This window comes from Nesoenas mayeri (genome assembly GCF_963082525.1).
Source record: "Nesoenas mayeri genome assembly, chromosome: 10".
NCBI lineage: Eukaryota > Metazoa > Chordata > Aves > Columbiformes > Columbidae > Nesoenas > Nesoenas mayeri.
The window spans coordinates 18,454,015-18,475,952 of record NC_137560.1 but is presented as its reverse complement, the minus strand read 5'-3'; the positions used below and the strand labels follow the sequence as shown (position 1 = coordinate 18,475,952).

At 40.7% G+C, this 21,938-nt stretch overlaps 1 protein-coding gene across 1 annotated transcript in view; it reads left to right on the top strand.

Moving 5' to 3' along the window:
- The window catches only part of PTPRG (protein tyrosine phosphatase receptor type G), a gene marked incomplete at its 3' end in the record, with an annotated part of 399,742 nt that overhangs the window by 73,103 nt on the left and 304,701 nt on the right, over window positions 1-21,938 (top strand). The window contains exon 2 of the mRNA XM_080350803.1: window positions 15,313-15,417. Within this exon, the coding sequence (XP_080206929.1) occupies window positions 15,313-15,417 (105 nt within the window). The remainder of the gene's footprint in view (window positions 1-15,312; window positions 15,418-21,938) is intronic.

Here is a 21,938-nt window from a genome sequence, read left to right as displayed (position 1 = left end):
GTGTAATCTTTTACAATATGGCAAATATACACACAAGTGCTTTTCTTGCTTGTAGGTAAGTGTTATAAGGGAATATGCAGCATAAGGTTATCCCCCTGCCACCCAAACCCCCTGTGTTTCATGTGTATATTCTATCAGTTTCTTCTGTGCTTAAATACCTGAATGCACTTTCTGAACTAGTGCAGTTGTTGAACTTCTGTCATCACCCTGTGTTTAACTTCTGAAGGACAAATCTCTGCAACTGCCTGGATGGAATATTCCACTGGCGTTCAGGTCTGATCCTGCATTTTAATCCTGATTTGGCTGATGGCCATCAGATGATACTGAGTAATGATTTCTCCTCTCTGCACCTCTCTTTTTCCAATGCTGACCACTTTTGCAATGGTATCTGACATTGTACAGGACTTCTTTAGAGCAGTTTTATCTAGCTGTGACGGAAGACTTTCCACGTGGTGAGATGTGTGAGCCGTGTGGAATACGGCGATGCTTAAACATTTCTAGAGAAGCGTGGGCCAGGTTTTGAAGTCCTGCATGGGACTGCTTTTTGGGTTCTGCTTTGCTGTAGAGTAAAACAAACTCTGTGGCCTTTTGCTACTATTTCCCAGTCTGTAAGCCACACTGTGTTCCCATTGCTTGCATCCACCAGAGGCAGAAAATATGCATATCTAACAGATAGGAAAGTTGACCTCTTGGTGCTGCAGGCGAGATGTGCCTTCGGTCCAGGTGGAAGAGGCAGTAGGATGGATGGGCACTGCAGGTATTTTGCTGCTTCTTTGATGGGCTTGATGGCTCTGTACTTCACCTGGCATGAGGATGGCTGTGATAATCCAGAGCAATAGGCTCTACCTGTTACCCTCTGCTTCAGCTGGAGAACATGCACCTTGGCTTAGGACCTTTGCCCTTAGACTATGCGAAGATGCACGTTTGGCTGTCTGGTATCCATGAGGCTTAACAAAGTTTAGTTTTGTGTTTTCTCGGAGTTTGAAAAAAAAAATGGTAAAGTTTCCTTCCTTCTCATTCACTAGCTGAAGCCGGGATTCATAACCCTGCATCAGAAATATTAATTTAAAAGACAAATCCTTTTCCTCCATTTTAAATTAAATTTAAAATGAAGGAAGACATCTCTATTCCTCCCATGGTAATCTTTCTTTTGTTTTTAATACAATGTATTATAACATCATAAATAGAAATGTAATCTTATTAAAAGACATGCAGCAAGTGCTACTTTATTAGAAACTTTCTTAAAAGAATAATTTACCAAGTTGAAATATTAATGCAGCTGGCTGGAAATTGCAGATTTTTACTAGGGCATTGTCATTTTTTTAAAAAGCAAATTAAAGTAGATATATTTGAAAGAAGTCAAACTTCTGATTGTGCAAATCTTTTACAATATTTTTTCAATTAAAAAACCCTCTTTAATTTAAAATTTATTAAAATATAAATTAAGAAAAAAAATATCTGCCAGTAATCCCCAGTAATTGTAATCTGCATTGTTTGTAGGTGGAGTAGGATCAAAATTATCGTAGTCTCATTTTGACTGTCAATTGACTTTTGTATATTACAAATAAACTTCCATCAGCCCAAGGCCCTTGCCTGTGAATGACATAGTGTATGTGTAACACCTTCTCAGTTATTGAATTCTAAAGGGCATGAATGTGGAGTGTGCTGAATATCTCAGCTGTGTTAGACATTAGTGGCAATTAAGAACTTGCAGCCCTTTCAAGGATTTTTCTCCCTGACTTGACATATTCCTTTACTGTGACCTGAGAAGCACCTTTTTCCTTTCCTTACCTATACAGAAAATAACAAATAGTTATTGATTACTTGTTACTTAATGGGCTCTAATAAATTTACACTTACAGTAAAATTTTCACATGAAGTGTTTCCAGATTAATTGGGGCTCAGTTCATTTGCGGTTAACACTGCTCTGCTGCAGTGGAGTGGCTAAAAATTGCAAAAGCAGCCTCCTGCTCTGGGTCTTTTTTTTAAATTATTATAATATTTAGGCTTATGTGAGTCAGGTTATTGATAAGTAATCAGTGCTATGACAGATTCATGAAGTGTACTTTGCAATACCAGTCTATGTGATGTTTCTGTGCGATTTAGCCTGTGTTTAGGCTCTCTCCCCATCATCTCCCATCTGCTATGGCCATGCTTCTCTGCAGCCGTGGCTTCACATTGCTCGTCCTTCTGCTCCAGCTACCTGGGGCCAGAAGAGGCTGTTGTGTTCTTGTCCCAAAATATTTGATTTTTCTTGACTGCCGTGAGCAGTGTTTTTTGTCCTGCTGACCTGTCAGACCTACCACCTGAATATGTTCTTCAAGCCAGACCTTTCTCAGCACAGCCAGGCTGTGTCTGAATGTTTCAGGTCCTTTCTGCACGACAGCTCTAAGCAATAGTTGTCCTCCATCCACCCAGCTACGTACCTCCTCAGGGTTTTGTCCCTGAGCAGTTTTAATGACCTTTGCTGGTCTTGTGTCCATTTAAAAAGCTGCTGGGAAGGCTGGTTTTCAAGCCTGTCTCTGAGCCTGGGACCTCCTTCCTCTATTGCACCCAACACCTTCGCATTCCCCGCGTCTCAGTCGTGTCACACATGTCCTGATTCCAACTCTGGCCTGTTGATGCCTGTCAGGTTGTGAAGCTTCAGCCTCTGTGTCTCTTTTGTGTGCATTCTGTGTTTTCTGGGGGCGAAAATGAGGATTGTTTGCTGGGATTTTTGTGGGCGTTGGGTGGTTGTGTGTTGAACTTCCAAAATCCTCGCAAGTCCTAGTAGCAGTCTTAATAGGATAATGGCTAGAGCCAGCTCTGCCAGAAGCTAAGCTTCTTGCACTTTCTTGGTATTTCAGCAGATCTGCTTATACTAACTTCTTATCTCATATTTATATCTTTTGGTTCCTTTCAGAGCAGTGTGATAATGAGGAATATACTCCATGTGAGCAAAGACGGTCTCTGTATGTGCTGTGTTAACATGGATAATGTCACTTGCCGAATGTGCTCTACATCAGTCTTTAGTTTTCTGCAACTTTAAATCTAATCACGTACAGTAGATGATATTTTACTAATCATTGTCAAGTTTTTTTTTATAGCTATTTCAAGTCCTGTGTTCAAATCGGATTTGGTTGTCAGTTGGCAAGTAGCTTGAGTATATAGATGCCTCTTTGTAATACATCAGTTTGTTCATCACAGAGAACTACAATGTCAAGAGTCCTTTTCCCTCCGCCCTGAAATTTTGATGCATGTTTTTTTGAAGAAGTCATGAAAGGATTTAAATCCAAAGCTGAAAAGCCTGACTGGAACTGATTGCTTTGAGCTTCTTGTTTACAAAATACAGATTGGGGGTTCAAAAAAGAAAGACAGGAACATGAGGTTTTCTTAGGAATAGTCTTACTTTTGATTTCTCTAGTGAAGGCTGTGGTCTATATGGAGAATGTAAAAAATAATAACAATAAAAGCATATTTAATGGTGACAACTTTTTTGGTGGAAAACTTCTTTTTTTTTTATAGTCTGTGCAGTATTGTCAGAAGTTCTTTATAGTTGTAAGATGCAGGTTTGCAGGTCCGTTTCATGGGTAGGACAAATACTGTCGCAGAACAAGCACTGGTAGGCTGTCAGTGTTGAATGTATTCATTATTTAAAAAGTAATTTCCTTATTATAATGCATTTTTAAATTGTTTAGTGTAAGAGAGAATATCTGTTGTGATATTAATATCTCCTTTTTGTGCACAAACTAGAACATAGGATATTGCCATAAAGAAATCTTTTCAACATTGCATAAAAGGATGAATCTGTTTTTTAACACTGACACTGGCTATACAGGAGATGGAATATTGTTACACTTCACAGTGAAAGCATAAAAGAAGTAGTCTAAAATATGGAAATAGCAACTGTGGAACACAGACACACATTTTGGAATTAATTTGCCTGGGGAAAGTTATTTTCTTGAGTAATTAAACTTTCTGTGGGTATTGAGGACCTTGCTGGGGCTTTTTGAGTCAAGTGGGGACTAAGTACAAAGCTGTATTGTAATTAAATAGGCAAACCAATCTGTCTGGGAAGGGAGAAACCTGCAGCAGTCAACAACCTTGCTTGTCTGCAGGTAGGCTGAAGTCTTTGTGAAGATTCTTATGATCCTTAAGAAAACAATTACATTTGTCAGGCTGCGGGCTGTACACTAGATCCATCTTCAACTGCACAGTGCTTTTGTTGTGTTTTTTAGTAATTTAAGTGCTTGTAATAACTGTAGGATTATTAACACTGGAAACTGGGGAATGCTGCAGCGTGGTTGAGACTGGAATAGGAAAGGAGTGATGTTCTGTGCCTGAGCCTTCCCAAGAAGGGCTGCTCTGGGGAATCGGAAGCTTGGGCAGCTTTCTTCTGCCCCTGCCCAACTGACTTCTCTCCTGTTGGCCTGGCAATGTGGGACCTGTTCAAACTGGTGGGGAAGGCTGTATCCCTCTCTGCTCGTGATCACTTAGACTATGGTCTCTGTTCTCAGCCAGAGGTGACCTGCAGTGGCACTAGAGCAAAGCATGTGTTGTTCCCAGCACTTGTGCGCACTGAGCGTCTCCTCTCAAACCTGGCTCTTGCTTAGAAGACGGTGTGCATCTGAGGTCCTGCCGTGCCCACCGCAAGGTGAAAGCATCCCTTTGTTCCTTATGGAGCTCTTCTTTTCCTCTTCCACTCTCGTGCTGTGAGAGCACTTCTTGTCTGAAGATAGCAATTCTGAGTGCTCTAAAAACTTACTCTTTATGAGGCCTGTTAAGAAAATTTATGTATGAAACAAGGAGGTAGAGAATGGACACAGCATTTGAGACTGGAGAGGTTATGAGCATGAGCACGCCAAGGCACGGCCAGGCAGGACTGAGCAGCCTGTGCTGGGCTGTCCGGGCTGGCATAGAATAGGGCACAAGGTTGGTGTTAAAGATGCTTTGATTCATTCCACAAGTCATGTGTGATCCCTTCCTTCCCCACACCAGGTCTTAGATATTTGGTTAAGAGTGATTTTTTTTCTTTTTTTTTTTCCTTTTGGGTTTTTGTTGAGTAATGGGCCTCAAACAGCATGTGGCACTGCAGTGACAGTCTTGCCAAAGACTGTCTAAAACTGAGTTATTGCTTCCAGTATCTCTGTGCATGTGCCCCAGGATAGCAATTGCCTTTTTCTGCAGTGGTATTGCAGTATGAACTTTCATCTAATTCATTATCCACCCTAATGCCCAAGTCTTTCTGCATTACTGCTTTCTAAACAGCAGTCTCTCACTTCATTCCTGCACTGATTATTATTTCTCCCCAACTGCATTGCCTTCCATCCATCTTCAGTGGAATGTCTCACATCAGCCCATTTCGCTGAGCTTGCCAGACAGCTGAGTATTTTTGAGGCATTCCTGCTTGCTTCTCCTCCTCCTGCTTTAGCATCATTTACATTTACTGAGTGTGGCATTAGTTGTGTCCTCCAGATGGTTAAATTGGTTGTATAGGAAAGAACAGTGACCCTGTGCCTTTTCAGACTGTGCTGCATACCATCGCTCTATGATTACAAAGTGTGCGCCATTGCTGGCAATTTTTATCTATTTACTTCATCTGAGCTCTATTACTGCTTTTTTGTTGTTGCTGCCAAAGGCCTTAGTGCTCTTGCTCTCAGTAGTATGAGGTTTTGTGTCGAGATCTTTATTGCATTCTCCGGAGACAAATGACCAAGGAACCAAGTATTAGTTTTGGACACTAAACAGCACCAGACTCTCCTGCTGGGAAATTTCCAGAAAAATTCTTGCCTGGGTGAAAAACTAATGGGGAACTGAAAAGCAAAGATGGAAGTTTGATTCATTTTACAGATCAGCTCTGTAGTATTTATAGTGTCTTTTCCCTTTGAACAATGCAACTTATTGGAAGGAGAGAGTTCTCAAAATGGTAGGTCACGGTTTTGGGGCATATATCTCTAACAACTTGTTCAGTCAGCGCAAAAAAATCTCTGTTTATCTCACTCTCCACTTTAGATTTATATTTTGGGAAATAAATGTGGATGAAACCCTTTGCTACAAAATCTGTATGTAATGCAAGCTGTCAGCATGTAGATCATAAGCCAAATTAAATATAATTTTACACAAGTAAAAATGAATGCTTGTTTTCTTGGTTCTACTCAGCTTTTAAGTTTCATCCTAAAATAATTTTTGTGGATCTGGCTGGAATTGCTGTTGCATGCTGGAGGCACTAAATCTGGCTACCTGAGCACTACTCATCTGTTTCAGCGCAAATCTCAAGTTACTTCTGCTCGATTTGGGGGAGCATGCTGGTTTATGCCCTTCCATCTTTCCTCCAGGAGATTGTGCAGCTATAGATGGCGAGACCTGACTGCAAACTGAGAGGAAGATATTTCACAGTGGGACCATAACATTTCTCCTTTCTTTTCTTAAATAGTTCTTTATTGAGCTTTCCACCTTCTGCATTAATTTGAGAGCCTGAACCAAATAACCAGGAAGAGATTGATGTGTCCTCACTTTATTTCCCACAGTCAATAAACTGTTAAATGGGCCAAAGGACAGGGGTTAAAAAAATCATTTTGTATAAAGAATGAGGGATTTTTATTAGCTGACAGAGCCCCTGTCTCTGAAGACTTTATAATGGGGCAAGTTTGATGCCATGCAGTGGGAGCAGCTCCGTTGGCTTGATAAAGTGCCTCAGTGTTCTCAGTGTGAAGGAAATCAGTGCTGTGCGCTGCATTTTCTGCTGGATGAATGCTGGGCTTGCTGCTCCTTTGGTGTTGGAGGCAAGTGGGTTTGAAGGGATGCCTCCAGCTGAGGACATCATGTGGCGTTGACGCCCAACTCTAGCCCAGGAGAGATCTGGCATGGTCTTATGCAAGAGCAAAGAAGTTCCTGCTTTGTAGATATATGCCTATCTTTACTGATACAACTCAAAGATGGCTTTAATGGGATGATGACATGAGTAAATGAAAGTGTAGGCTACCTATGGGGAAGCATGAGTAGATCTGGCAAGATGGCAGCCCAGCTGGACAGAAGTTGTGCATGGAGCAGGTCTGCATCACAAGATCCTTGCTACGGTTATTTGGATGAGTTTAGTAAATATATGTATATGTATATATAGATATTTGTATATTTTTTAAACCAAGATACTTTTTGTTATGTGACTTAGGGAATCTGTTTTGAAAACACAGTAAGGCTGCACTAAGACAAACACACATAGTGGATACAAGCAAATTATTTCCAGAGCACAGAGGTGAAACTGGTGATTTTGCGTGAGTTTGTGTGTTTTTGTGAGTACTGCTGGGTTTAGTGAAATGAAAATGGTATGACTCTGCATTAAGCAAGGAATTGAAGGTAAAAAATACTCCATTAAGGTCACATTTATTTGCTAGTCAGAGGCTTCTCTTCAAACAGCTGCGACATGCAGCAGTGTTAGAAAGCCCTGAAGGTTCAGGTACTTGCAATAAGGCAGGAAGTGAAATAAAGCCCCCTTTTGCTGTTGCTAATGCATCATACAAACAAGTCTCCATTACGTATGTGTGGTTTATCCATTTCCCACATAAACCATGCTATGAATGAGGCGACCAAGATGGCTTCTTCTCAGTGCGCCTCTGCTGATGGATTCAAGTCCCTTCTGTACAAATACACTGCGCTGCCTTGGATCCCAGCTTGATTTGTTTTCAAGCCTGCTCTTGGGGAAATAGTGCAAAGACAGAGGAGCTGGCTGTGTGAGCAGTCATTCTGCCCTGATGCCTGGGTTTTAATTGCCTTGGTTCACTCTGACCATGCTACCCTAGATATCAGAGAATTGAGTTTATCTGTTTTCTCCCCAATATCTGCTGTGATTCAGTCAGCACTGGCTGAGAGAGCATCAGCTTTCCCGTGGAGGTGAGACTTGCTTATGAACTTCTGCTCTGAAGTTTTATTCCTGTGCTTGCATCATACACTGTTATGAATATAATTCAGAGGTGACATGACCCTTCTGAAGGACAGCATGGAGAGGTGATGAACAAGGATGAGGATTCCTCCTTTTAAGAAATGCAGATAATGATGGTTAACAGAAATCTGAGGGACTGTGAAGGATGCACAGACCAAGAGTTTTCAAGGTTAAAGTTTTCAGGTGCTCCCAATTATTTTTGTCTGACTACTCAAATCAGAAGTGTCTAAAAGGAGTCAGATTTTTAGGATGTGATGTGCATTAGTTGTCTTGAAGCTATCTCAACTTGGATGCCTGAATACCAGTCTGTTTGAAAACTTTGTCTTAAAGGTGAATGTAATGTATTTCAGCATGCAGGGAAGTGTCAGGGAATGGTTCAGTGGGTCCAGGTTTTACTCTAGGTTTGGATCAAACAGCTGGTTTTGATGTGATTGGGGTTCCTAGTGATGGGGGATGATAGCTTCTGAAGCAGAGGTCCTCAAACATCATTGCCACAGCTGTTACCATGACAAACAGCACCCCCTCCATCCCAGGGGAGAAGTGCAGTTGTCTGGGCTACTTTTTTTCTGCTCAACATTTCTGCATTTTGTTAGGGGAAAAGATAACAGACTTTTTTCCATGATATCTTGCTCACACATGGGTAAATTTGAGCTCATGTATTGTGGCCTGAGAACCTTGGTCTGAGGGAGTTCCCCAAGTTCTCTGGCAGAAGCTTTGCTGCAGGGTGCCCTCCTCCTGGAAGGGTTGATGTTGCAGTTGGTTTAATTTGTATGTTTTTATCTGGAGATGGAAGTTGTTGGCACTGTTGGTTATCTGACTGACTTTGCTAATTCCTAGTGGAAGTGCTGCAGGTGATGCCAGTTGACATCAGTGGTCCAAATTCACCAGCTATGTCATATCTTGCACAGCTGGTGCCAGCAGAATGTAAGCCACAAAAAGGCCAAATCAAAGCCCTTTCTAATCATCCGGCAGCATCTGTCTCTTCCTGGCCTCCCAAGCTGCTTTTTCTGAGTCCCCTTAATGGGGCATCATTAATGCAACTTGAAGTTGCCTTGCTGTCTTGCTAATGAGCTTTGCTCATCTTGCTTATGAAGCCAGGCAGGCTGAGAAGGATGCCTGGGCACTCGTGACAGAGGAGCCAGGTTTGCTTTTCTTGGGGAGGACATTTGCTGTGCTGGAGAGCAGCTCATAGCGCTGGGCATTGCAGGGCACTTTGTGTCCTTGTTCTGGTTTGGCATCTGGCTAGCTCTGAAGTGGAAGACTTTCCTGCCACCCTTAAACTCCATCTCTTGTAATGTAAGGAAAAGACTGCACTGTAAATCTGTTTTCTGTTGCTTATCTACATCAGCTCTAATGCTTTGGGACTTGCATTGTGGTGATACATTGGAGTAATACAAAATTGTATTATGCTTAACTTGCTGGCTTTGAATTCAACAGGTTACCAAGGGTTAATGCACCCAGTGACTGCTGTATTCATGTTTGGGATAAGGGCTTTTAATTCTGCTAGTTAATTTAATCCCCACAGTTTGACAGTGTGTTCCCTGGACTATTTTTCATCTTCGAATTGCAGTCTGCTGGTTAGTTCCTGTAAAGGCCTGCTGTGCTCTGCATTTATGTTCTTGTTCTTAGGATTTGTGCTGTTATCACATCATCTATCAGAGAATGAATGGTGTGAGAAGTCCCCGTGTCACTTGTAGGACTAGATCTGTGGATTGTGATCATACAGGAATTAAGGGGCTGCCTGGGTGACTGTCATCTGGGAAAGGGATATACAGCTCTTGGCACATGTCGCATCCGGGTTTCTGTTGTTTCACTTAGTTGTGAGAAACTTGTGATTTGTAAGCCTCATATTTCTTTAATGGAACGGTGTGAAAATTACGTGCGCATTCATAGGAGAATGGATTTTTGTCTTTTATCTGATAATCAGAAGAAATCTCTGTAGCATAATCAAAGGAAGAAGTCTCATTCAGCATATAATTTGTTGATGCTGTAGACCACCATATGTTATTTTAACTTTCATCCTTCTTTGGCAAGATAAAAAATAATCTGCAAAATATGGGAATCTATGGCTGAGGAGTCTGCTTAAAAGTAATACACTCTCAAAATGGATTAGCTGTGCCTGAAATATTTCTAGATTTATTTGCTGTCAAAGGGTGGTAAAATATTTAAGGCAAATAGCCTAGTTTTGTTTAGCAAGTTTTCCATGAAGGAGCCTGGAGAGATGGATTTAACCATTATTTATTTTAATAGTATAAAACCACTTTAATTGTTTATTATTATTAATTTATTTCCTATCATTATTTTTTCCTCCTCACTTTTTCCCTTCTGGCCCATTTGACAACATTTATCTTAAGAAGTTGCCCAGGAGCCTAAATTCTTTTCAGCAGAGCGTGTGTTACAGTGCATAGCATTGCAGTGTCTTCAGCTTACCTGCCTCTCTTTAGCGCAATCCAATTAAAATACAGTAAATACACAAAGATGCTGCTTTTTTTCAGTGAGACTCGCTTGGAGCTTTAGGCTTGCAGATGGCTAAGTGTCTTGGCTCACTGATCTCTTAAACTCCACTTAAGAGATGATACAAAAGCCCTTTGGGTAATATTTCTGTGCCCCCTCCCCCTTTAAAATACAATGTTGTGCAGTCTTTGAGAAAATAGTGGGTTTCTTGTTTTTGAAAAGTTTCCATTCTACAGGTATTGATTTGATAAAGAACTATTTGCTAGCTTTCCTTATGATTTAGTGTTTTTTGATATACACTAACGAGTTTATTTTTAACCCACCTCCTTTAAGTGTTTTCATAGTGTGACATTACTCCAGATTCCAATAGCCAAGGCTCTTGTCTCCGAAGTCTGGCTTGTTTTCCAGCCGCAGCACTAGGTTGAACTACATCAGTTAAGAAGCATGTCCACATTATGGCTAAGACTAAAACTGATTCTACTGCCAGTGTAGTCCACAGTGGCAAGTCACAGAAAGATTACGAGCTGAGCAATGTGTGTACCTTTGACTTTGTACCATTCTAATCATAACAGCTGAAAACAGATTTGTGTGCAAGCCTTGTCTTCAAAGAAGGCTTAAAAGAATCTGAGTTTGGCACACAATCTAGTTAATCTGCCATCGTAACTAATGATTTCACCATTCAGACATAAAGTATCGACCTTAAAGGATTTTTCTTACGTAGCTGATGGCTTGATACCTTTTAAACACTAATGCCGAGGGTATAATCTCTCTGAATAGTATAATAGCTTTATATTTAAGGTAGATTGGGGATAAAATTTTGTGTTTGCATATGAACTATGAATACCAGTAGGGTATTCAGTCAGGAATTACCTTATCGTACCTTTGAGGGCACTTATCAAATAATTTTTATTGGAAAGTTAATACATCGAGACAGAGGGAATGGAAAGCTGATCAGAATGCTAAGGCAGATCGCAGCATTGCATTGCTTTTGCTGTCCGCAGATATGCGGCATGGGTTGATTCATTTAGCACATCATCTAAAATCATGTAGCTTTCAGTACCGATGAAAATTATATGAAATTGTGTGTAAGAGATTCCTCCATGTTAGCTGTGAAGGATCTCCTGTTCCTCGCAGGACTCGGATGGGCGCAGCACAGCTCCGCTGGCTGCAGGTGTTCCGCTCCATTGACACCAACGCTGCACCGGCTGCCAGGGGAGTTGCTCAGGATTTAATTTCACGCTTGTGTATCTGAGTGTAAGATCGGTCCCCTTCTCTTTTAATCGTGTATCTGCAAGTCTCACACCATATATTAGGGTATTCATTACTCCTCTGCCATCAGCGCTGGCATGATGAATTAAATAAGCCTTGCAGGGCAAGGGCTTCTGCTGTCCCTCCCCATGCTCTCTGCCTCCTGCTCTGTGTGCGCCTGTGTTTCACCCCACCCCTCTATTTTGGCTGCTCCGTTTTGAGCCTTCCTGCAGCATGTTCCTGCCCCTCCTATTGTCCCCATTTCCACTTCCCCAGCTTTTCCAGGGTTCTCACAAGAGAGGAGCCTCCCCATGTTTGCTCCATGCCCGACCCGTCGGTCTAATTGATGGCTTTTCTCCAGCATCCAGTTCTGCAGGAGCGGAGCAGGAAACCACTTGGCTGCTCCCTGTTCCTGAGCTGTTAACTGTCTCCCAGCTGAAAAAGACTTGTGGAAACCCATGGTGATTGGTGCTAATGTAACTTTCCCAGAAGATTTTCTCCAAAGCTTGTTTGGATGTTAGAAATGCTGAAGATGTTGGTTGAGTTTGAGTACCTTATATGTATAGCTTCTGAAACCGTGGAATGTTTCAGAAAAATGGATAAATATACTCTAATGGCTGGGGCTTAACAAAATATTTTAGCTGTAGATATTTTCAGTGAAAGGAGCAGACTGAGCAACGCATAGGTGCTGGTTAAATTTTGATTTGTGGTGTCAAGTTGTTTTAGTTGGAATGCACATGTTCAGCCCCCCTCATCCCCCAGATCTGGAAAAAGTAACAATTCTGCCTGAAATGTAAGATGGTTTTGATAAAACACTCTGTTTTTCTGAAATAACTTGACTTGAATGCTTTGGCTCTTCCAGACTTTTATCCGAAAAGCCACTGTGTGCTCTGTTCTCTACCTTGTCCCTCTTCAGTATGAGAGAGCCCATTGACCCCAGTTGACACCACAGAACAAAAGCACCATGAGATTGAGTCTGTGATTTCCTGATGACTTTACCAGTGTAAGATATTGCCAACAATAGCTATTTGTTCCCACACTGTTTTGTTGGAGTGTTTGTGTGGCTTTGCGCAGAAATACATGGCTGTATGGGCTGGGGAACTGAGCCAGCTTAGGGAAGAAGGTGGTGTCATGATTTTCAACAGAGACAGACCATTACCTTTCTAGTTCACAGCACGGCCAGAGATCTTGACCTGTCATCCTTTTCCCAGAGTTTCTGCAGCTATCCAGTAAACATATATCTTCTCTAAATTGCTAATGACTACTGAATTATTGCGTGTTTGCAAGGAAACTATCAACATTAATGCTGGGCTGCCTAACAGTGGTGGAGGATTTTATTTAGAACAGGATGTTCCAATTTGTTTCTTTTTTCAGTCTTACAGAAGATATTTAGGGATATAAGCAGTGAGTTCCTTCCCACAGTTCTCTTGACAAATACTTGAGGTCCCATCTTGGTTTGTAGCATCCTTTTTGGTGGAAATAAATTTGTGTGCAGCATTGGTTCTTCACCATTTTTAAGTATAGATGAATGTATACATCTATTAAGTGTCTATGCAGAAAACTAAAACTGCATAATTTCACAGGAATGTCAGGTTTTTAATTGCATAAATAAGATGCTGACTGAAGCAAATGTTCAATTTCACATTGAAGTTAGGCATTCATAAAGGCTTGGATTTGCATAATTTAATTTTCTGCGCAGAGGATACTGCAAATCAATGGTATGATTCATAGCCATGCCATGATTGCCATGTGGCTTTTTGATGATTCAGACTCAGAGTACAAAGGGTTTTACAACTTCAGACGTTTTGCACTGACTCAGAGCCTTTTACCTTCAAGAAAAACAGATTATTTAAACGTTGTTTCTTTCTTCTGATGGTAATGATGGCACACAGAGGGGCTCACTGAACAGATACCTGCAGGAGGATTTATTCCTTGGAGGAGGCAGGGTGGAATCTTCCTTTTACCTGCAGGAATCAATTTTTGTGGGCAACAAACCCCCACAACTATTTGCCTCCTCTATGTAGAGGATGCTCAGAAGGAAGCTGCTGTTGTCTTTCATTTTGTAATAGGGAGGGACTTTAAGTGTTTTTCTCAGCATGCATGACTTTGAAGTGAATAACTGGGCTGCTTTTTTTCTGATAGCCTTTCCAGCCATCAACTGAGGTATTTCTGTGTTCTCTTCCTTGGGATTTTCATGGTCTCTGATCTTTGAGGTGTGGGTGTGTTGTGTTTGGGGTTTTTTGTGTGTTTTCCCAAGAAGGTTTGGGTCTCCACATCCCTCACCTGTTCTTGCCCACTGAAATGAGTGCCTGCTCCCTCCCAACCAGTTAGATGTATTAGGGTAAATCAGAAAAATAAAAAAAAAAGAAAAGAAAAAAAACAAGGTTATGTGTTATACTGTTGCTTACAAATCCTGCTAGCATGATGTGTTCCAGTGCTTCTAGTTTGCATCCTGGAGTGAATTAGCATTTAGAAAGTTGCCAAGAAATCTGCAAAACTCATTCAAATCAGAGGGTCATAATAAATTGTACAATTAGTACCTTTGCTCACACGAGAGAATATTTGGCAGGGGCAAACCTGTAATGCCTTTCCTGAGATTGCATGAATTTTCCTGCCTCTTCTGGATTCCAAAATCTGCAGAAGTCCATGATCCACGTTGCAATGTGAAGGTTGTCTATAGATATGGGTATCCCTCAGACGCAGCATGTTCTCTGCTACCATGGCACAAAAGGATGTCACCCAGAAACTCTTCTATAAGGAAAGAAAGGCAAATTCTGAGTTACTGGTGCTTGATGTTCAATAAAGTTCTGTTACAAGCTTAGTTTCAGCCCAGCTGTAATTTGCCAGGGAGTAGAAGGGAATACAGTACTCGGTAACTGCATGCGGGTAGCAGCACTTTACATGGCTTTCTAAAGCTTTAATTTTAATTATTCAGCTAGTTTCTTACTGATCATATTAGTGGTTTGGGAGCAGTTGGACTTAAATTTCCATAAACCAGTGCGGTGCCTGCTTGTTCTTCTCATTCCATATCTGCAGATCTAATGTTTTTTTTTTGGTCTGTGTTTATTATAGCACAATAGCTTTTGGCTGCGGTGCTCTGAGAAAGTTAGTTTAATTTATTATAGAATCTTTACTGACATTTGTGAATCCACACACCTCTGGTTTAGTTCAGTCACATGCATAAAACCTGTAAACAAAATTTGTACATAAAAGCCCCAAACTAGCCATGACCTCATAGAAGCTATGCATTTCTTTGCAAGAAAAAAAATAAACATTGAGGTATAAAAGAGAAATATTAAGGTATAAAAGAGAAATCCTTTTAAGGATATTGATAATTTTTGCATTGAGCTACCATTAGTAATTTGGTAGTCGCTAGCAAAATAACCCATCTTTTGGGTCTAGACAGAGAAAGTTTAGTCATGTCACGGCTCATACTAGTTTCCTTCTGTATATAATATGTTTATGGAAATTACTGGAGTTATGCAGGCATGTGCCAGATGAGAATAGTGGCATCAGTGAGTCTTGGCTTCTCTGAGTCATCTTTGGATGTTTCATGGATGAGGAACATGCCAGTTGATTTTTTTTAAGGAACGCCAAGTTTGTAGTCTCTGCTCAGCAAAGATTTAAACTTCACAGTGTGAAGTCCACGGAGTAAATACCACTTTTCTAACAATTCCTGCTTCTTCTCTTCGCAGCTCTGACTGAAGGTTATGTTGGCTCGCTGCATGAAAACAGACATGGGAGTTCTGTACAGATACGGAGGCGAAAAGCTTCAGGGGATCCTTACTGGGCATACTCCGGTGAGTTGACTTCTTCAGAGGCCTGAAACATCTCCAAAATCAAATTGTTTACTTGCTTTTTGTTTCTACCACACTCATAAATAGTTTCAATTAGCTTTACAGTATATTTTCTTCTGCAAACTCCTTTGCAAAGTCCCTCTACACACATGCTCTCCTTTCTTGCATTCCTGCCATTTATCTGCAGGATTTGCATTATTACTTTGCTCCTTCTCACACTCTTCTTTTAGTTTTTCAACATGCCTTGAAAAAGGAATGTTCCCACGAACTTTTCCTTACACTCCTTGTTCAACCAGTACATTCCCAAGCTCACCATTTGCTACCCTATCGAGTTTTCTAGGAAGACTGTGAGCATCCATATATACATCCAGATAAAAGAAAACCTATAAATTTTACAATTATTTCTTTGCATGCATGTATATTTGTGGTTGTGTATAAGGACAACAACAAGACCTGTCAGTGCAGCATCACAGCAGGATGTGTGATGCTGAGAAGGTAGGATATTGGGAGAGTATTTTATTGTTTGTCCCACTGCTCTTGTAAGTCTTATGGAAAACCTGATGTGTCTGCACAATTTTGAAATGCCAGAAATCAAAATATACTTTGGAATTATGTCTTTGTATGGTTTGACAGTTGGTTCAGGTCTAGAAGATTCCAGGTAGGTATTTGAAGTTGTTAAAAAAAACCACCAACTTGAAATCATGTTAATAATCTGTCCTCTGTGGAAAAATGTGTAATATGTAGAAAGTTTTTATGAAGACTTCAAACACCGTAACAAACTTGTGGAAGATCTGAGATGCATTTCAAATATTTGGTGTTCAGCCAAGAGGCATGTTGTGCGGGTCCAGTTTTAGCTGAAGAAGTTCTTTCTAAGAAGTCTGAATACTGATACCAGATAAACAGGGAAATGTTAATTTTAACTACCAACTCCTTTCTCTGATACAGACCATAATTTTTATTGGATACGAATTATAGTTAAGCTTAGAGTTGGGTTTTTTCTCCATTAATACACAAAGTACCAGACGTCACAAGTTTTCTCAATTAGATCTCAAAATACAAGCTGTCTCATTTGCAAATGAGGTCACACAAGTGAAATACATCTAAACATTTTGGTAATGTAGGACAAATGACTACTTTTTGTTTCTGTTACTGGAAAATGTATTTGAAATATTCATTATAGGCAGTTAAATGAAGATGTTTTAAAAAAAGGTAAAACACTGGTGGAATTATTCTGTTGTCATGTGTCAAAACTCTTTGCCTGAGCTACTGAACCTTTTTTTTTAAACCTGTCCTGGTTTATAAAAAAAAAAGACCCCAAAACAAACAAAGCAACAAAACCCCACAAACTTGCCACCCATCAGTTTATGCATAGACAGTTTTCCTAATTTTATTTTTGATTGGTGTTCTTCCTTTATGAGTAATATCACTTGTTCACCCCTCCAAAACAGCTTTTACCACCCACGAATCCTTTTAGATTTATGTCAAAATAAAATATGTAGTCCTCATGTGTAATTATACATTACCTTTTGGGGTTTTGCATCCTTTTGCCTATTGATAAATCTCCTGCTTTTATGAGGAAAACAGCCAATCTGTTTTGCAGAGAACAGATAGTGACTTCTCAGCTGTCAATCACATGCCATTCTACCTGATTAGTGCTCTCTAATTGGAACCTTTTTGTCACTGTTGCTTATAAAAGGAGTAAATTAGGAGATGAAAAAGGTGGGAATGATATATTTACTAGCACTTGTCAAAAAAGCAGAAGAGGATACAATATCGTTTTCTCAGGATGCTTTGTCAGGCTACTGTTTGAACGGAGTGACTTGAGATGCTATTCCAGGGGGATGTGGTTCGGGACCAAACATTCCAGCTGCAAGAATTCCTGCCAAAGGTTTAGTGACATGAAATACTGGTGTGAGCAAACAGATTTGGTACTGCGTGTCCCGGCTGTATGGGTTGTGCGTGTCCTGCACCTGAGCAAGCCCATCCTGGAAGGGGATGGAGATCTGGGCTCCTCCTGAGCCCTGTTGTGGTTTCAACCTGCAAGGAGGAGCCAGGGCCATGTGCTAAGTGTGGATGCTGAGATGCAGGCAATAATTTGGGTTGTGTCTGAGAGGGAGAAGGCGAAGGCAAAGGCAAGTAGAGGCTTGGGAAAGACATGGTTATTTCAAAGGAATTTTCCAGGGTTGATGCTGTGTCCTGTAGGAGTTTCAGTATTGCCAGCATTTCATTGAGAAAGCGAGGAAATTAAGATGAGCAATTAGGTGGGGAAAGGAGCCTGTGCTCTGTTAGAAATTCAGTGTTTCTACAGGCTACTACTTTGTCCTGGCTTTTTATATGCAGAAGTTTCTTTCTCTTTCTTCCCCTCACTTGGTTCTTTCCAGCTCCATGCAGGATTTTCAGCCAGTTCAGCTTGTCTTACTTGTTGTCTTCTGTCCCTATTTGCTCACTAAGGGAATGAGAGGTGACGAAAATGCCTAGCTGCTGTGTTTAGGTTCAAGATGGGAATAAATGGTGGGTGACAGAGCCCAGATGCCAGACAGATGTTTGTTTCTAGCTGAGCACAGTGAGGAGGATGATGATCATGTTATCTGATTCTTTGTCCTTGCTTCCCGGTTCCCCAGAATATTTCCCAGGAACCCTGAGCAGGGCTTGGCTAAGCAGTTTATGTAACTAACAATGTTTGTCCTGCGGGTAGGGTTTTGGACATGACTAGGAAGTTTACATCAAATGAGCCTACAGAGAGTGGAAACTTTACTCTGCAGTAAGCAATTAGCCTGTGTCAATGAATTCCAAGCTCTTTTACAGGCATTATCTGGTAGGCTGCTTCCCTTCCCTATCCTCAGATGGTTAGGCCAGCTCCCCTCTGCTTAGTTGTACAACATCTGCTGGCCCAGCCCCAGCAATTATGGTCAGGGAAGAAAGTTCTGCTAGACTGTGCTGCTGAATCTAAAGTTTCTTCCAGGGGAGTTTGCCAACTGGATAGATAAGACCAGGACAACTGGCAGCCGTCAGTAGGCAGGCTTCTGTTGAACCCAAGTATTGACTAGCTCGTTGATGTCTCTGCTGGGCCTATATTAGGTTGAACTATGGCTTTATATTGATTTCAATTGAGCTGTACTGATTTATAGCAGTGGAGGCTTCTCAACATTTATGTCTGTGCCTGCCTGCTTGCAGAGCTTCTGTATTTTTGGGCTTAAGTGTTCTGTAGTAGGGATGGAGAGGTCTAGAAGCAGGCAGCCAGTTGTGTTTTTCCTGCCTGGAGGTGGAAAAAGGGCACAGCCTTATTGCAGCGAGCCCTCAAGTCTTTATCTTCCATAGAATATATCTGTCCTATATTGTGCTTTCAGAGTAATTCCTCTGTAGCCTGTAGGAAACTCTTCTGCTGCTTCATGCTCTTTGTGGAGGGTGGTCTAGGGATTGATTTGAACTCCAGAAATCAGGAATTTTCCTGGTTTTGTGAGTGATCTGTAGAATTACCAGGTACTGCCTGGGAATATGACTCCTCTCACGCACAAGAGTTTAGAGAGGTCTTGTAAACATTTGTATAAGGCACCTACCTACCTAAATGACTCTGTGAACTTTGGTGCCCTGTGCTCATACTACGTGTGCCCTGGACGAAGCCATGGAGCTGTACCACAGAGCTCTCGCTTCTTTCTCTGGTCGTAAAAGAAAGGATTTTAAAGCCTTATAAAATAAGCCTGTTGTGTACAGAAAAAAATCTGACTATAACATTTATTCCAATTCAGAAATAAAACTCACAAAAATAAAGACTAGATAATTAAATGAAGAAGGCCATTTCAAATGGGTTGTGTCAAAAAGACAGAAGGAAACACAATCAGCCTTTCAGAAGAAACTTTGTTAAGTCTATGCTAGCAGCTCTTTAAACGAATTTCAGAAGTGAGCAAACACTGAAAACAGAAGACTAACTTGTCTTTAAATAGGAACTTCAAGACGTAACGGAAACGGAGATCTCTTAGATGTTCTTTTTAGGATTTTTCAGGAATCTCAAACTACACTTCTAGGGGGATTTCTCTGCTCAGTGTGTATTTGTGTATGTTTTGGCAAAGTATTTATTCCATGATTGTGTCCTATGGTTTGCCAAAGACTTCCAAAATTGCAACTGACCGTGTTATTTGCAGTGCAACAGCAATGTGGAATAGGCACAGCACAGTGAAAGCAAGAATTAAGTGTGGATCCTAAATGTGCTTCAGTGCAGTCTTTTCACAGCCATCTTTTCTGTTAGGCTAATCACCGAATGGATACATTTGAAATAATTTTTAGCACATCCTTACAATTGCCACAGAACTCTGTGGGCTTCTAATTCCTGTAACTGAGGGCTAGTAGTTCAAGTATCTTGTCATCGCTGTGGGAATATTTTTGTAAATGTATGAGCTGTTTATAAAACAAAACAAACTTGAAATCCTAAAGCAATATGCAATTGAAACATCTACCAGATCCAGGACTTTCTGACTTGCCCTCCCATGTGTAATGTGAGTCTTCACAGAGCACAATATTGCAGACATTTAAAGTTGCCTCTCAGTGTCAAGTGTTGCATCTGTCAGTGCTGAGAACACTCTGCTGGTGACCTGAGAAGACCCTATTTTGCCTTGCAATAGCCCAAAAAATGAGTAGTAAGAGGGTCAGGACTTTAGGAGGAATTTATGGTATGAGATGCTGACGCAGATGCTTGTATCTTAAGTGATAGTAGCTCTGAAGGGCCTATACCTACTCATGTCTGTTTTTCTGAGACACTAGTATGTAAAATTAATATGACAATCACTGCATGAGATTGTGGAAAACCAGTGGCTATGGGGAAATATGCTCCTTCTCTTACTCAAATTGGGAAACTCCTCCTAGAGTCTTCAGATATAAGATGTGATGTCTGATTATTCCCAGTATCAACACATGATCAATGGGTGTGGGATGGGAGGTTGTGCTGTCCTGGGGCAGGATGTTGTAGGCAATGGTGCTTTTGTCACTGGAGTTTCCATGTTGAGCTCTGATGCTGGGACTGGTGTACCCTGCTCTCTTGATGAGTGTTCTGCTAATCAACCTCAGTGTTGCAAGCCACCTTACTAAATCAATACTTCTAAGTAACCAAAACCATTTGGGCTTCCTGGAGAACAAAAAAGCAGACACTGGCCAAGGATATATACATGTTCTTTTTACTTATTTAGCAATGGCTTTGTAAAGAGAACCCTATGCAGAAAATGCACACAGTTGTTTTTTCTCTTTAATCTTATGGTGTATTCAGGCATCTCTTTTCTCTTTATACCTTTGATCTGTCATTTTCTGTGTGATGCTGCTTTTCTTTACGCGTGTCCTTACTGTTGTTTTTTCTGTGTAAAATGTTGGATCCTTTCTCTCTAAGATTCTGTGCAGTTACCATGAACATTAATAGAAGTTAATAGAAGCAAAATAGGCTTCACAAGAGTAGGGATGACCCTGTGAGTCGGGTAAAGTGTCCATTAAGAACAGGAACTGTGGCCACGCTGTTATGCTAGTGGACACTATCAATATGTGAATGCTTTGTCCTACAACACTTAAGAGGTTATTGCTGTCCTTTAAGGTGCTATTATTTAAAATATAACCGGTTGTGAATATAAGAATTGAATGTTCTTCTCAAAAGCAATTGCTGGCATTAAAACAGGAAAGATCAGTAAAGGTTATTTCCTGAAAGAATAGCAAATGGTGTTAACTGTGATGAAATGTAACTTGGTGATGTCCTTTGTAAATGTGTGAATTTCTCTCTCTTTGCTTAGATTGTTCTCATTAATAAGCTGCTAATGCGAATTGGACAGGAAATAATCAGCACATAGTAAGGAAAGCATCAAGACTTATTGAACTGAGAGGTAACTAATGGCCTATTTGCCATGGTCAGTATTTCGCTCTTTCTGTCCCTCGGAATAATAAATCTTGATATTGACCAAAACTCTGGCATACTGTGTGCATGGGTATCATTCCACTGTAAAAGCAGTCACCTCTCTTAAATGCAGGGTGGTCAAAATGAGCATTTTCTGTCTCTCTCTCTTCTTCACTCTTTCAAGATGACTTTCTAAAGAGGAACTAAGCTGAGAGAACTAGGAAAAATATTCACATTAATATCTAATCTGATCAGTAAACTGAGCTTTGAATATTTTATCTGTGTTCATCAGAGACGGATGTTGGTCTTCACTGAACCCTGCTGAAACCAGCTGTGATGCGTTCATTTCCATGTGCAATCTTATTAGAGTAACAGTTGTTCTAGAAATCAATGCTGCACTTTTTCATAAGAGAAACATGGAAAACCATAGCTTCAGAGTTTGTAGTTACTGTCAAAGCATGAACCCTGATTTTAGAAGTGCACAGCTAAAGCAAATGGTACATTCTCAAACAGACAATGCCATCTGTATATTTTGATTGTTTGTATTCTGACGCTACTGGGTCATGAGTCTTCATGTCCGTGAGCAAGGAATGATACAAATGTCTTGTCTGCAGAATCTGTACCAAAATGTGTGCTTACTAGGAGAATGTCAAGGAGAATG